At 41.6% G+C, this 17810-nt stretch overlaps 1 protein-coding gene across 5 annotated transcripts in view; it reads right to left on the bottom strand.

Annotated features, from left to right (window-relative positions):
* Positions 1 to 17810, bottom strand: part of frmd4ba (FERM domain containing 4Ba) — a 65285-nt gene that overhangs the window by 20838 nt on the left and 26637 nt on the right. For all 5 annotated transcript variants that reach the window (XM_070445546.1, XM_070445547.1, XM_070445548.1 and 2 more), the window contains exons 2-7: positions 13449 to 13514; positions 13236 to 13330; positions 12840 to 12932; positions 12284 to 12368; positions 9359 to 9415; positions 8962 to 8984 (exon numbers count right to left, since the gene is read on the bottom strand). In XM_070445546.1, coding sequence (XP_070301647.1) covers positions 8962 to 8984; positions 9359 to 9415; positions 12284 to 12368; positions 12840 to 12932; positions 13236 to 13330; positions 13449 to 13514 — 419 coding nt within the window. The remainder of the gene's footprint in view (positions 1 to 8961; positions 8985 to 9358; positions 9416 to 12283; positions 12369 to 12839; positions 12933 to 13235; positions 13331 to 13448; positions 13515 to 17810) is intronic.

Raw genomic sequence — 17810 nt, 5'->3', positions numbered from 1 at the left:
TTTAAGAAAAGTGCAAGGGCGCTAATATCTTTGGCAGCAACTGTATGTGCTGGTACTTATGACTCACAGGTAGGGTTGCAAAATTCCAGGAACGTTCGATACATTCTCTAGTTTTCCAGAAATCCTGTGAGGATACCGGTTTTCCTGCTTATTCATATCAAATTCTAATTGTATTGGTAGAGTACACATTTTGCATCTGTTATTGCGGGTGTAGCGAAATGCTTATATTCCTAGCTCCAACAGTGCAGTAATACCTAACAATACAAAACAATGCACCCAAATCCCTAAAATGTAAATAAAGGAAATAAGAAACATAAGAACAAGCAATGTCAGAGTCCAGAATCGAAATATATGATTGTGTGTGTGTGTGTGTGTGTGTGTGTGTATGTATAGACAGTATGGACAGTATATGAACAGAAAAGGTGTGTACAGCAGTAGTTACAGTGCATTCGGAAAGTATTCAGACCCCTTGACTTTTTTCACATTGTTACGTTACAGCCTTTTTTATTAATTTCACCTTTATTTAACCAGTTAGGCTTTGGGGATGACCAGTACAATATACCTGCTGGAGCGCGTGCTACGGGTGGGTGTTGCTATGGTGACCAGTGAGCTGAGATAAGGCGGGGCTTTACCTATCAAAGACTTATAGACGGCCTGGAGCCAGTGGGTTTGGCGATGGATATGTAGTGAGGGCCAGCCAACGAGAGCATACAGGTTGCAGTGGTGAAAACGGATGGCACTGTGATAGACTACATCCAGTTTGTTGAGTAGAGTGTTGGGGGATATTTTGTAAATGACATCGCCGAAGTCAAGGATTGGTAGGATAGTCAGTTTTACGAGGGTATGTTTTAGAGGTCGACCGATTAATCGGAATTGCCGATTAATTAGGGCCGAATTCAAGTTTTCATAACAATCAGTATTTTTGGACACCGATCATGGCCGATTACAATGCACTCCACGAGGAGACTGCGTGGCAGGCTGACTACCTGTTATGCGTTTGCAGCAAGGAGCCAAGGTAAGGTGCTAGCTAGCATTAAACGTATCTTATGAAAAACAATCAATCTTAACATAATCACTAGTTAACTACATATGGTTGATGATATTACTAGTTTATCTAGCTTGTCCTGCTTTGCATATAATCAATGCGGTGCCTGTTCATTTATCATTGAATCATAGCCTACTTCGCCAAACGGGTGATTTAACAAGCGCATTCGCGAAAAAAAGCACTGTCATTGCACCAATGTGTACCTAACCATAAACATCAACCCCTTTCTTAAAATCAATACACAAGTACATATTTTTTAAACCTGCATATTTAGTTAATATTGCCTGCTAATGTGAAATTCTTTTAACTAGGGAAATTGTGTCACGTCTCTTGCGTTCTGTGCAACAGAGTCAGGGTATATGCAGCAGTTTGGGCCGCCTGGCTCGTTGCGAACTGTGTGAAGACTATTTCTTCCTAACATAGCCAGCCAACTTCGCCAAACGGGGATGATTTAACAAAAGCGCATTTGCGAAAAAAGCACAATCGTTGCACGAATGTACCTAACCATAAACATCAATGCCTTCAAAATCAATACACAGACGTATATATTTTTTTAAACCTGCATATTTAGTTAAAATAAATCCAGGAAATTGTGTCACTTCTCTTGCGTTCATTGCACGCAGAGTCAGGGTATATGCAACAGTTTGGGCCGCCTGGCTCGTTGCAAACTAATTTGCGGAACTAAATACGGAACGGTTCCGTATTTCACTGAAAGAATAAACGTTTTGTTTTCGAAATGACAGTTTCCGGATTTGACTATATTATTGACCTAAGGCTCGTATTTCTGTGTGTTATTATGTTATAATTAAGTCTATGATTTGATATTTCAGTATGACTGAACGGTGGTAGGCAGCAGCAGGCTCATAAGCATTCATTCAAACAGCACTTTCGTGCGTTTACCAGCAGCTCTTCGCTGTGCTTCAAGCATTGAGCTGTTTATGACTTCAAGCCTATCAACTCCCGAGATTAGGCTGGTGTAACCGATGTGAAATGGCTAGCTAGTTAGCGGGGTGCGCGCTAATAGCGTTTCAATAGGTGACGTCACTCGCTCTGAGACGTCACTCGCTAGTTGTTCCCCTTGCTCTGCAAGCCACCCACAATGCATTGAGGGTGGCTATTGTCGATGTGTTCCTGGTTCGAGCCCAGGTAGTGGCGAGGAGGGGGACGGAAGCTATACTTTTACACCAGCAATACTAAAGTGCCTATAAGAAAATCCAATAGTCAAAGGTATATGAAATACAAATGGTAGAGAGAAATAGTCCTATAATTCCTATAATAACTACAACCTAAAACTTCCTACCTGGGAATATTGAATATGTTTCATTATTTATTTGAGGCTAAATTGATTTTATTGATGCATTATATTAAGTTAAAATAAAAGTGTTAATTGTATTTGTCATTATTACAAATAAATAAATAATAATAAATTACATTTAAAAAAATATATATATTATTTTATTTAAATCGGACGATTAATCGGTATCGGCTTTGAAAAATAATAAATCGGTCTACATCTAGTATGTTTGGCGGCATGAGTGAAGGAGGCTTTGTTACGAAATAGGAAGCCGATTCTAGATCTCATTTTGGATTGGAGATGCTTAATGTGAGTCTGGAAGGAGAGTATACAGTCTAACCAGACACCTAGGTATTTGTAGTTGTCCACATATTCTAGGTCAGAACCGTCCAGAGTAGTGATGCTAGTCAGGTGGGGGCAGCAAATCAGTTGAAGAGCATGCACTTAGTTTTACTAGCATTTAAAAGCAGTTGGAGGCCACGGAAGTAGTGTTCTATGGCGTTGAAGCTCGTTTGGAGGTTTGTTATCACAGTGTCCAAAGAAGGGCCAGATGTATACAGAATGGTGTGGTCTGCGTAGAGGTGGATCAGAGAATCACCAGCAGCAAGAGCAACATCATTTATGTATACAGAGAAAAGAGTCTTATTCTAAAATGGATTAAGTTGTTCCCCCCCTCAATTTACACACAATAGCCCATAACGACACAGCAAAAATGATTTACACATTTTTGCTCATTTAATAAAAACGTAAATATGACATTTACATAAGTATTCAGACCTTTTACTCAGTACTTTGTTGACGCACCTTTGGCACCGATTACAGCCTCGAGTCTTCTTGGGTATGACGCTACAAGCTTGACACCTGTATTTGGGGAGTTTCTCCCATTCTTCTCTGCAGATCCTCTCAAGCTCTGTCAGGTTGGATGGGGAGTGTTGCTGCATAGCTATTTCCAGGTTTCTACAGAGATGTTAATTCGGGTTCAAGTCTGGGCTCTGGCTGGGCCACTCAAGGACATTCAGAGATTTGTCACGAAGCCACTCCTGCGCTGTCTTGGCCGTGTGCTTAGGGTCGTTTTCCTGTTGGAAGGTGAACCTTCACCCCATTAGGTGTGCTCTGGAGCAGGCTTTCATCAAGGATCTCTGCACTTTGCTCCATTCATCTTTCCCTCGATCCTGACTAGTCTCCCAGTCCCTGCTGCTGAAAAACATCCACACAGCATGATTCTGCCACCACCATGCTTCACCAGACGTGGCGCTTGGAATTCAGGCCAAAGAGTCCCAGCTTGGTTTCAGACCAGATAATCTTGTTTCTCATGGTCTGAGAGTCTTTAGGTGCAATTTGGCAAACTCCAAGCGGGCTGTCATGTGCCTTTTACTGAGGAGTGGCGTTTGTCTGGCCACTCTACCATAAAGGCCTGAGTGCTGCAGAGATGGTTGTCCTTCTGGAAGGTTCTCCCATCTCCACAGAGGAACTCTGGAGCTCTGTCATAGTGACCATCGGGATCTTGGTCACCTCCCTGTCCAAGGCCCTTCTCCCCCGATTGCTGAGTTTGGCCGGGTGGCCAGCTCTAAGAAGAGTCTTGGTGGTTCCAAACTTCTTCCATTTAAGAATGATGGAGGCCACTGTGTTCTTGGGGACCTTCAATGCTGGAGAGATGTTTTGGCACCCTTCCCCAGATCTGTGCCTCGACATAATCCTGTCTCGGAGCTCTACGGACAATTCCTTAGACCTCATGGCTTGGTTTTTGCTCTGACATGCACTGTCAACTGTGGGACCTTATATAGACAGGCGTGTGCCTTTCCAAATCATGTCCAATCAATTGAATTTACCACAGCTGGACTCCAATAGAGTTGTAGCAACATCTCAAGGACGACCAATGGAAAAAGGATGCACCTGAGCTCAATTTCAAGTCTCATAGCAAAGGGTCTGAATACTTATGTAAATATTTGTGATTTTTTATAAAGTTGAAAAATAAATCTCATCCTGTTTTCACTTTGTCATTATGGGGCATTGTGTTTAGAGTTGAGGACTTTGAGTAAGGCTGTAACATAAAATGTGGAGAAGGGGTCTGAATACTTTCCAAATGCACTGTATATAGGATGAGCCTTGACTATAATACAGTATATACACATATGAAGTGGGTAAAACAGAATGTAAACATTCCCGACTGATTCCGGGAATCTTCCAACTGGGATTTTGGGAGAATCTGGGAATTTATTTTAAGTTCCCAGAATTTTGCAACCCTACTCATGAGTATGTGTTTGTTAATGCTATCACATACACATTGAACGTTCCTTGAGGTTGGTGTGTACAGTACAGGTGTTGACTTCAATAATCTATGATACTAGTGCAAAGAATGAGACACAGGTCTACAATACTTTGTCATTTTGAATACCATTTCCTCTCACTTTTGAGTACCGATTAGTATGTAGAAGTCTGGAAGTGATATAAAAACACAGCATTAGCATGTTATCTCTCTGCACTAACTGTGCTGCATGTCACTATCAAGGTCTGTGATAGTGAACACTCCAAAACACACGAGGGGGGAGCACTTGCTCTACAATTACTGATCGCCAAAGAGGGCTATGACTTGGCAGGCCAGAGCATTGGAGGCCAGAACAAAAGCCATTCACCAGTTCTGGCATGCAGTGTTAAAAAGGTACTGTACAACTCAGAGAGCTTTTCAAAAATATGACTTGGCCTCTGGGATAGGACTCAGACAGGCAGGTCTTTCATATCTTTATCATGTTCTAAACTACTAGGACAACTTATAATACTTATGTTTTGGGTCCTTTTTCATTGAACGTATTGGATGTGTAAGCTTTATTTAACTAGGCAAGTCAGTTAAGAGCAAATTCTTATTTACAATGACAGATGTACTAACAAAACAAAACGCATGAGCTGAACTTACATTTTCAAATAATCTCACTTGAGGTTTCTCCATCTTCAAAGTTAATGAAAAAAGCTAAACAATCACTAGCATGCAGAGGCCATAATGATCTAGTTATGTGAACCTGCTTACTCCACACAAAGGTGAAACACTACAGAGAGAGACTCACTTGAATAATTGCTCCCAAGCTAGCTGCTTCAGGGTTCACTGGTTTCTGCTGCTATGGCAGTTCACTGCTATGGAGTTTGATGGCATACATTTTATAGGGCGCTGGGCCTGGTGTTGTCGGGTGATCTACTCTGAAGCCACATCGCCTTGTCAGCAATCTGGAATTCATTACGATGTCTTATCTTCCTGCAGCGTGGGCTGGGGGCAACTCCTCCACCCAGCCAGCCAGCCAGCCAGCGTGTAGGCTAAACACTCATATGTCAGCTATTTCAGTGGGCTGAGAGTTGTTCATTGGAAAGGAAATCCAGGGAAAGAGACTGGTGTGAAAAGAGATGTGGTCCCCATTGCTGTGAAAGTCTCAGTAAAAGCAGGCTGAATCTTCACTCGAGTGAGTGAATTGACAGTGCCAGGCAGGGGTGCTGTAACTCAGGGGTGCTGTAACTCAGGGGTCCCAACCTTTCCCCCCCAGGGCCCCTTTTTCACATAGCCACTAGCTTGATTTTGTTTCATTTGAGGGACCTAGGAAAATTGTTATTTTGAAGTTCCTTTCCTGCAATTCTACATAGTTTGACAAGGCATATTTTAGATATTAATTATTTTTAAATTACGTAAGGAAAATAAAGTCTAGACCCGAATAACCCAAATGTTATTCCACTACCAAATATGTTATGATAATTTACATGAACCCTAAATTTACAGAAAGTGAATAGATCAATTGATAGCAACAGAGTCACACATTGTATAAGATTACTTCCCAAGCAAAGTCCAATTTATTTGACTTGTCGACTTTAGGTCGTAACTCTGCTTCTGACTGTCGTAGAGACCAACCAAATATATTTGCATGTGCACCAGCGTCGTGTCTTCCTAGGGTATTTTACCGCTTGTTTCAAGCTTAAAGCGTTACGGATATATGCATCATTTTAGATCTGTATAAACAATCGCAAATTGTAAAAAATAAAATGCATCAATACTGAACAAAAATATAAAACGCAACATGTTAAGTGTTGGTCCCATGTTTCATGAGCTGAAAAAAAACAAGATCCCAGAAATGTACATCCCTGTTAGTGAGCATTTCTCCTTTGCCAAGATAATCCATCCACCTGACAGGTGTGGCATATCAAGAAGCTACTTAAACAGTATGGCCATTACACAGGTGCACCTTGTGCTGGGGACAATGAAAGGCCACTCTAAAATGTGCAGTTGTCTCACACAATGCCACAGATGTCTTGAGGGAGTGTGCAATTGGCATGCTGACTGCAGGAATGTCCACCAGAGCTGTTGCCAGTCAATTGAATGTTCATTTCTCTACCATTAGTTGCCGCCAACATTGTTTTACAGAATTTGGCAGTATGTCCAACCGGCTTCACAACCGCAGACCACATGTATGGTGTCGCGTGGGCAAGCGGTTTGCTGATGTCAACGTTGTGAGCAGAGTGCCCCATGGTGGCGGTGGGGTTATGGTATGGGCAGGCATAAGCTACAGACAATGAACCCAATTGCATTTTAATCGATGGCAATTTGAATGCACAAAAATACTGTGATGAGATCCTGAGGTCCTGGTATCTGTAACCAACAGATGGATATCTGTATTCCCAGTCATGAGAAATCCATATATTAGGTCCTAATGAATTTATTTAAATTTACAGATTTCCTCATTAACTGTAACTCAGTATAATTGTTGCATGTTGCGTTTACATTTGTGTTCAGTGTGTGTATATATATTTTTTTCTTCTTCTTCAAATCAAGGAAGAACCCCACAAAATGTTGGCGCCCCACTAGGTTGGAAACCTCTGCTGTAATCCATAGACCTAATGTATTATACTAACAACATCTGACTGGGGGGGGGCTTTGACCACGAGAGATGACATCATAATGGTTAGTCCCTCTGACACCTGGCAGTTTACAGTGGGGTCTGCACTCTTAAGACTCATCCCTCTTAGAACAGGCTGTAAATTGGAAAGGGGGGTCTCCCTAACTCCTCCACATCTAATCTCAGAGCTGCAGGGCCCTTTGCAATGCCTGTCTTAAGCAGCATATGTTATATGAGGGGATTTGCCAACCTTCCTCCTCCAAAAAGGTACAAATGAAAACCATCAGAGAGAAAGGTTAATACATATTTTAAGAACAACTCGGGAGAGAGTAGGCTGGGCTATATAGTTGGACAGGCTGCCATCCACACTGATTTTACAGACTTTGTTGACAGGGTCTGTTTCATTGTGCTTTCAGTCAGGACAAAGTGCAGCACATCCCCACGCCCTCACAGGCTGAAACATTAACTCACGTAGCTGCCTGACACCTCAGGGCTAAAAAACATATGTAAATCACCCCTAACATACTGCAATACAAAGCTGTGAAGTGTTTCACTGGCCGGTCTGAATAGAATACAATCACCATCAACTCTGAAGCTTGCTGAGAGGTGGGCTTGAAAAAAAAAGAAGGTCCTAGAGTTTTTGAGAGTACAAAGATGGGACTTTGACGTAAAAATGCAGTTTGTTTCCAGCATTAAATATCACTGTGTGCATTCACACCATACAATTCCTTACAGAGCAGAACACAAAGCCTTGTGTTCAGATAATGGCCAGGGGCCTCTAGGGGACCCAAGCTGGGGAAAACACCCCACAGGTTCAGCAATATAACCAGCTCGTCCACTCTGACAGGACAATATTTACAGATTACCTCAGCCCTCTCCAACTGACGACTAAAATAACAAACCTTATCACTAGGTCAAGCCTTAAAGTGCTTAATCCTGCCACAAAAACATATTAGTCCTAGTTCCCAAATAACATTCTGAGGGAGAAGACGAATGATTGTTGTTGCCTGCACAAAATAACAATCTAACCCAAGACATACTTACACTGAACTAGATGCGGGGAAAGGAAATGCAATAGCCAGGACACAAACTCAACAGAAAGCAATTGAGGTCAGGTTTTCCAGAGTAGAGCCTATAGCATTTGGCTACTGAGCAATGGAGATTGAAAACAATAAAACACGTCCCATTTAACACGCAATCAGAACTGAGCAGAACAACTGCATCTTGAAGCATCACTGTGTATGTTCTACAGATGCTTTCATCAACACGGAATATATAAAACAGGGAATATATAAAACAGAGTTGCATGTAAAGCAAATTCCAGCTCAACACCAAAAGAACAACATCAAGGAAATCATCAACTACTAAGATAAAACCCAAAATCTGAACCAACGTAATTAACCATTAAATGAGCCAGCGAACTTCCCTGCCAGGGTTGTCTACTGAGCTTTGACTCAACACCACAGGTCTCAAACATGTGGTACAAACTACATAGAAGCATTGATTATGGGGTAAATAACAAATGTGTAGATTGCTTACTGTAATACGACTGTAGACTGCTTAATTAAGAAACTTGAAGCTTACACAAAAGCGTGTTGGAAATGTGACTGGGTGAATAGCCTGTGTAAGGTTAAGCAATTTTGTTACAATTGTCTTTAACAAAAGAGGCATGCAGATCATAATTTCACACAATTGACTGTATTCTAATAATATTATTTATTTATCGATTTGGGTTGACATGAGTGAATCCTTACTTTGTGTAGTCTCCTTTGGCCTCCTGGGAAAAAAATAGCACCCTTATTAGTGAGAATGATGATACAACAAGTAGCCTACTAGCCTGGAGGATTTCACCAGCAATAGGCCTATGTCATTGCAAGTCTTGAATGTTCATTGGGACCACGCGAACACTTTTTAATCTCACTCAGTGTTGAATAGCATTACAGCAAAACATATAATTGCACGCTAAAGAACTACAATCATTGTAGTAAACGATTTCAATATTAAAGTGAAAACGTAACTACTACACATCTCTCAAAATAAAGTCCCGAAACCCCTAACCCTTTTTGTAACAGCGTGCATGCAGTGTAGATTCAGTTTAGATTCAAATCGCTGATGAATGACAACTCCACAAATTTCAAAAAAGTAATTTACCTGCAAGGCGTAAGCAGCTAATTTGAAAACGTTTTCACTCTCCACTTCGATGATCTCCTGTCGTGAAAAAAAAAGGAAATGGCAAAATTATAGGGTGGAAAAACAAGTGTACGGCATTCGAACAGTAGCACTTGACTTGAGGCAAATCTCATTACCACCCGTACCTCCGCTCCACAGTTACCGACTGAACCATTGTCACTGAAAAGTGGGTGTGCGTGTTTAAGGTTGAGTCGGAATATTAGAAGAGTTTTTCATATTCTTCATCCACGCTCGAAACGAATTATTGTTATGTTTATAATAACATAGAACGAACGTGCATACAATAGTTACAAAAAGCCAGTATAATCGCAGTTATATATAATGTCAACACCCTTATAATCAAAATGGTACATTCTGAGAGCAGGTTCACGTTCCTCCAGTGTCCCAGGGAAAAAAAGTTACTCCTGGCAACGCTGGGTCACTATCCACAAAATACACGTATCCCATAACGTATTTATAGTGTGTATGATATCAAATGGATTTATTTTAAGTTCAATACAGGGTTATGAATTGGCGGTGTGGGTGAAATTTTTAGGGCAGTCGATGGAGGACAGGGCGGTGCTGTTGTTAGCTTGCTAGTAACGTTATCCTCTAAAGTAGAAAGGCAGACTTGCGGCTCAAGATGTAAGACCATCTCCGTGGCGTGGAGATGATCAAGGGCGCGTAAATACTTGGGTAGCCTCCCAGATAGCAAAACATGTACCCCCTATCACATCTGAACTATTGGGAATGGGATCCATCGTTTCCTCTTAAGTAATTCAACAACTGTAGGTGATAAACAAATGCAAATGGCTGTTGGCTACTCAGACATACTGATGTAATATATATACACACACTGAACAAAAATATAAATGCAACATGTAAAGTGTCCCATGTTTCATGAGCTGAAATAAAAGATCCCAGCAATGTTCCATATGCACAAAAAGCTAATTTCTCTCAAATGCACAAATTTGTTTACAGCCGTGTTAATGATAATTTCTCCTTTGCCAAGATAATCCATCCACCTGACAGGTGTGGCATATCAATTGGCTGATTAAACAGCAGGATCATTACACAAGTGCACCTTGTGTAACAATAAAAGGCCGCTCTAAAATGTGCAGTTTTGTCACACGACACGATGCTGCAGATGTCTCAGGTTGAGGGAGCATGCAATTGGCATGCTGGCTGCAGGAATGTTTAGCTGTTGCAAAATAATTTAATGTTAATTTCTCTACATTCAGCTGCCTCCAACATCTTTTTAGAGAATTTGTCAGTACGTCCAACCGGGCTCACAACCGCAGACCACCCCAGCCCAGGAACTCCACATCTGGCTTCATATCCTTCGGGATCGTCTGAGACCAGCCACCCGGACATCTGATGAAACTGAGGTGTATTTCTGTCTGTAATAAAGCCCTTTTGTGGGGAAGAACTCATTCTGATTGGCTGGGCCTGGCTCCCCAGTGGGTAGGCCTGGCTCCCGAGTGTGTGTGCCTATGCCCTCCCAGGCCATCCCAAGGCTGCACCCCTGCCCAGTCATGTGAAATCCATAGATTAGGTCTTAATGAATTTATTTCAATTTACTGATTTCCTTACATGAAATGTAACTCAGTGAAATTGTTGCGTTTACATTTTCGTTCAGTATAATTCTGTTAAGTTTCAAGTTTTATTTGTCGTATGTACGGGTATACATCGTCCAACGAAATGCTTACCTTCTTGACAATGCAACAACAATAAGAAAACAAAAGATACGAATACGAACATAAAGTAAATGGCAGTAGAATTGACTAATACATTTTAGCATATGTATAATACAGGAGGAGGAAATAATGCAATAGACAGTACGAGTGCTATTGATGATCATTATTCAATGCATCTGCCAAAATCAAATTGCAATAAAAAAAGCAATTGATGGTCAAAGGTCAGCACTCAACCCTTTACAATCACTGCTAGATAACACTACTTTATTTTACAATTCTCACATGTGTGTGTGTGACCATGTAATATGTGATGTATGTGTACATTATGAAATGTTAGACCTGTTCCTCCAGCTGCATTATCCAACATGTATGGTAGCCTAGATGATTTCCTCCTCTTGGTTATCTAATAGTTTTACAGCAACACAGCTCAGAAATTGATTTCTGCTAGTCTGGCTGAGCTGTGTGTGGCATGGGAAATATGCACAGGCCTCAGAGAGAAGAGGCAGTGAATCAGGATATTGTTCTTTTTCATGTTGGTACAGTGCAGTGTTTCCAAAAGAAAGCCCTAAGTCAAATGATATTTTGAAGGATTAGGGAACTATTTGGTACTCTTGGAGAAAGCCTGAAAGCCATCATTGTGTTGAAGAATTTTGCATTAGAGTAGCCTACATAAAACAAAAGCAGGAAAGTCTCTGTGAAGTCAGCAGTCAAGTGACTTTAACCCACATTAGAAAATAACTCTGTAGAAGAATTACTATAAAGACTGTTTTTGAAAGAGCTTAAAATAATTGATAGTAATGAGAGTGGAGAGTGTCCAGTCAAACAGCTAGTCCTTACTGTCTTCTGTAAATGATGTGTAGACATAAGAATTCTCTGGCCACCTACTGTGTTTCTGGCCCACATGCTTGTTGTTTTAAGATATTGACGTCTGGAGCCAACTTTCAGTTCCAGCAGCCACTCATCCTATCAACTAGGATTCCACAACAGGAACCTTTGGCTTGTAATTACATTTGTGGGATTATATTTTCACTCCTCAAATGATCACAGGTCAAACAATTGGTTTATGTCTGAGCATGTAGTGGAACAGGGTAAGCACAATATGTGCATTGGCATGGAAATTGAAGGACAGGCTATGGAGGGCTGACTCGTGGTAAGCTCAATAGAATCATATTGAGTAACAAATGTAAGAAAAGTAGTTACATTCACTTACATTAAAGACTGACGATTTGGCATTTAGGAAAAACAGCTCTACTGTTGTATTCTCTTTCAAGAATGTTATCTTCTCAATATAAAACCTGCAAAACACAAATAGACATGATGTAATTAAATGGAGTACTTGAATTAGGTGTAAGGTAATGCTCCTGGTTGCCTACCCCAATTTCAGAAGTCGTTCATATTTCAGAATATTACATTAGCACCATCTACTGGACATGACTAGCTACATGTGGTCAGGGTTACAAGTACCTCCTATCAACACTGGGGGAATGAACAATGTAGTATAGCTCTTTGAGCCTAGGCAACATTTATAGATACCTACTTTCTTTCCCTCGATGGATTTTCAAATAAACCTAATAGCCTAGTTTGCAAAGAGGAAGGGTAAGTCAATGGATTTAAGAACATGTAAGACACACTGTCAAAGCCTCAGCCTGATGGTACATGTGGTACACTATAGGGTAGCTGGCTGGTACAGTATGGGGGTCCATACTGTAGGCTACCAGCTGAGAGAGAGAGAAAGCGAGAGAGAGAGTGAGAGAGAGATCCCTCACCTGACAAGGAATTTGAGCTCCATTGGACCAGTCTTTTTAGTGAAGTCATGATCCAGAACCCTGCGATCCAGCTGGAGCCAGTTACTCTGACCACTTGGGAAGGATACAAGCAGATTTAAAGGGTTATAGGCAGAATACATTATCATCACCACGACTACTCTGTTCAAACTCATGTTACTTACAACAGATGCTATCTATTTAACAGTGCTGTCAACTGCTAGACTAATACAAAGTTCTCTCTTAAGTTGCATCATTTCAACTTGTGTCATGGAGATGCAATCAGCAGCATGGAAAAAGAGCTAGACTGGTTTGCACCCATGTACAGTATTTTATATCTGACACCAACATATTGGACATATGTCAGGGAACTAGAATGTAGCTAGGAATTGTACATACGTGTCATCGATGAAGAATAGTCCAAAATACTCCTTCTCCTTCAGGTTAAAGTGTGAGGACACCAAATCTAACAGATCCCGGGACAAGAGCTTTGGCTAGGAAAATGAAACCAGGTAGAGTACAAATGAACACAAATGCATGAAGTATCCACACTAGAGAATAACGACAATTAAAAGTAGAGAGGTTGAGTTTGTGTAGAGGGTGCGTACCTACCTGGACCAGCAGCTCCAGCTTCCTATCGTCCAGGAGGTGCACCTGGCATAGCCGGCCCTCCGTCATCTGTGGGAAGGGAACAGACATGATGAGATCCCCAGACAGCATGGCGACACTTTCATGACACCCAGCACAGCGGCTACTACACTCTCACTCTAGCACCACCATCTAATTCCTGGTGTCTCCATGCACTGCTGAGACCCAACCAGCGGCACGGCAGCTTCACACCCTACATCCATGACCTTCCTCTGTACCACTCTCATTAACATGAACCAAATCTAATGATCCGAGCCTTTCCTCCCATGTAAGACAAGAAAATGTATAATCTACAGTATAGCTGTTGAATAGATGAATGGATTCCTTTTCCATTGTCCAAATGGATGTTAGTGTTCGGGTGCTGTCAGCACATTTTACAGGTGTGTGTGTGTGCTTGCCGTATATTATTCCATGTCCTTGGGTGAGATGAGTGTGTGGAGGTGTTTGGAGTGAACGGCACGTAGTGGGCATTCAAACTACTGTTGGTGATATTGTTGGTGATATTTTAAGACCCATAATGTGCTTTCCTTATTCTGTTACTTCTGAGAGTGTGTAGATGATTAAGGACATTTGTTTCCAACACAGTTGTAAGAAACAAGAAAACACTGAATGGTCAGGTAAAATTGAGAGACAAACAAAGAATGGCCATGTAAGAGGTCTGCGAAAGTTGCAGGGAAACCAGGGAAAGATGCTGCACAGGATTCGTGTCAATGTTGACTCTCAAGGCTGCTTGACACTCAGGAATGTGGCAAAGAAGACGACATTTATTTCTGTGACTCGTTGGAGTGAAAAACATGTGGCTCCCAACTGGCTTGGCTGGCCTCTGTGGTGGAAAGTGACTGTCACGTTAGGGACCAGTGACCACAGGGTGGGAATAGACGTTCTGGGCTGATGTTAACTACAGTCTACCAGAACATATTGTTCCCTTCACCACAACAGAGCTGATTTTAAGCTGTTATACAGGCTACTTTTTTGGCTTTGTTTTTGAATACATAAAACCTAATTGAAATTTACTCACTTGTGAGCATGTCTGGACCAAGCGTTTTAAATTACTGTCGCGCAAACACAAAATTATGTAAACTCCCTTTTTTCTAAACTCAAAGTGTAGTTTTTAGGCATTTCAAAAAACAAAGTTGAGTCATTATTTCCCTTGAGAATTCAAGCCCTTTCCGAATGGTTCAATAGCCCACCTATACAGCAAAGAACAAATACACAATCATGGATTACTGGATGACGATCAAATTCTTAGAGTTTTTGTAACACAGAAGATACTATAGGGCCGGTCTGCATAGAACATTGTGTGCTTTCTGTGTAATCCATCTTAATATAGAGAATTATTGTAGCTGTTAATAACACAAGCTCCATTGTCTATGCAGGGATTAGTCACTATAGTAACCCTTTAAGGGATTATGCGGTTGTCCAGTGCATGATCCACACCACATTATATTTATCAATGTTGCATTGTTACGGACAAATGACATCAAAACATCAAAACAAATAGGCCAGTAGCTCCATGGTCTAAAATGTGTTAGTCTTCTAACATTGTTTAATGGGATAAAGTCTAATAACAGTAGTACTCATTTAATTACACCCCCTGATTTTCTGCCCCTTGCTTGTGCCCTTCTCTTGCCCCCTTAAAGCCCCCTTTACCTACCCTCACACCACCACCTATTTTAAATTTGCCTTAGCAACTAATGAGCTACTGCTCAGTCTGAACCCTATCTCCAAAGAATTACGCTACAGCTCACTGCACAACCAATTTCAGAAAGACAGAGAGACTCATAAAACATTTAAACAGACGCCTAAAATACCCTTAGACTATAAAGATGTACAACGTGCTGTGGCTCTACAATGTTTTTTTCACTCATTTATTTTTTCCTAGTAGCATGGCAGTAAAATAAGAGTTGTTGGTGACTATCTATCCTAACAATTTTTTTACTTTAAGTAACTAAGTTTTAAGAATCACTAAGGATGGACCGCGCCCCCCCCCCCTCCCCCTACACTTGCAGAAGGCTAGAGGCCATGGCTTTAGAGAGGTTGACCCACAGGATTAAAGGAAGGTCATGTGATGTGTAATAGCCATGACACAGAGGTCATCCCCTTGACAGCCTGTCATTGGGGTGGGGCGTTCCAGCCATGGCCTCTTCACACGACCTCCAGACACTGACCTACATGGGCTTAGCTCCAGCCCTGCAGCGTTAGACCCCGCTTGTAATTCACTGCAATAAGCCCCACATATTCTCACTCATTACCATCTCCTGTCACCATCCATCTTCACTGATAATGATCTACAAATATGAATCATGTCATTTGGTTTAGTAGTACTTCATGAAGGCCAACCTTTCCTAATTTGACATATCTGAATTATTGACATTTTTGAACATTTTCAAGATTTGACAGACATGTACGTAGAGTTATAGAGGATGTGTCATTTGTGCACACGCAAGATCCCATTCAGGTGCTCCAGCAAAAGACAGCATTTCAAAGTGCTTCACTTCTATCTGGGAGATCAAAAGACTGGCCATGCTGCTTCCTGATGACTTCCACATGTGCCATGAGACCCCTGTAAACCCGTCTCTGGGAATCAGTCCTCACAGGTACAAACTGCAAACTTTCACCCAATAGACACCATCAACTGGACACTAACCAGTCCAAGACAATCTATCAAAAAGAGCATGTCATTCTAAAAGTGAAATTGAAATGTAGTTCCCCTTTGGACATACTCCGTTATAGCCACAACATGATGGTTATTCTACAGACCCCAGACAACTCCTGACAGATATGCCCATTTACAGAAAGCAAGATATCAACAAGACAAGTCAAATTAGAATAGATCAGACATGATCTTGCTCCAGGCACCAGTACCTCCCAGTTAGCAGCTGGCACCGTACCTGTCAACAGAGCAGTCAATAAAAGCCACATTGATTTGAGCAGCATGTACAGTACAACCTTTCTCCTGGAGTAAAGGGATTGATTAGTAATGCAGTTTCAGCATACCCGATAGAAGTCCCCGAGCTGCCACCATGTCTGTAGGAAGCGGCGGGCTGGCATGAGCCCCTGAGAGGACCACCTTCTGAGGGTCTGCTCCGCCAAGCTCCAAACAACCTGGCTGCTTGAGGCCAGCAGCTCCTCCACTCTAGACATGAAGCTCACAGCCATAGCTGTCCCTTCACCGCTCACTCACTCACTCCCAGAGAACAAGGTTCCCGGTGCCCAGCACAGCCTTTCTCTACTGATACTAGTTTGTAGAACGCCTGTGATGCTTGAGAGATTCTTGGCCCAAGAGAATGTACGCTGCTGCGTCGAACACCGACTTCACTCTGTGTCTAGATGCTGTTGTGAATGTCAATACCCTGGAGGAACTTCAGTAGTAGTCTACTACTACACACTCGCTTTACTACGTCTCCCTGCTGATGTAATCTGTGTGAGTCACAGCTCTGGGCTAGAGGCTGGAGTTGTAGAGCTGCAGTGGAGTGTCCCAGCCTCCCGCTATGGGTCCTGGTCCAAGACAGGCTCACACTCACAGGACGAAGAGGAGAGGGAGGGCAGGACAAAGCCACAGAGAACCAGCCATAGGAGATTGGTCTGCTTACCACATAAACACACTTGACACACAAAGACTGACGGACAGCTCAATCCCTCCATCTCCGCCTCATAAACATTCTATATTCTTTCTGACTAGCAGGATCGTTTTTTTTCTTGAGGTTTTCTACTGTGTCGTTAACTTAGATTGGGAACCTCTGATGCCCAGTCTTAATGCACACAGTGTACTGTAGTTGTTCACTTATTATCAGGTATATTAAATTAATATCTCATATCACATTAGATATTGTTATAGATTTGAGTGATTCAGGATGGTTTCTGAAGGTCATTCATTTTCTCTGTAAAGTACTCCGGGTGCAGTTTCCTGAAGAGAGCAGATGTCTCCGCCCATCATATTCCACAGGAAAACTCAAAATAACCTGTGTGATTTGGACCAGCAGAGGCATTACAGCAGAAACACTATTACTAAAACTGTCTTCCTTTGGAAAATGTCAAATGTTGGAAATTGACAATAAACCGAATGTAATGGATATAGCTTAGGAAAAGTGGTTTCCATAGATTTGCTTTTGATTTCAAACATTGACATTTGACATACTGTGGGAAAATAGTAATTATTTTATTTATTTAGAATAAGCATTTTTACATTCCTTTTAGCAAAGAAGGATGTTCATATTTTCCCAAAGAGCCACACACCATTCTGACAGAAACTGAAGAAAACAAGTGAAAAGAGAGAAAATGTGCTCTCGGCTGTAGAGTCCCAATTATATAAGTCTATATTTCAGT

This window comes from Salvelinus sp. IW2-2015, linkage group LG11 (genome assembly GCF_002910315.2).
Source record: "Salvelinus sp. IW2-2015 linkage group LG11, ASM291031v2, whole genome shotgun sequence".
NCBI lineage: Eukaryota > Metazoa > Chordata > Actinopteri > Salmoniformes > Salmonidae > Salvelinus > Salvelinus sp. IW2-2015.
Note: the sequence above shows the minus strand (reverse complement) of the source record. Positions and strands in the feature narration are given on the sequence as shown.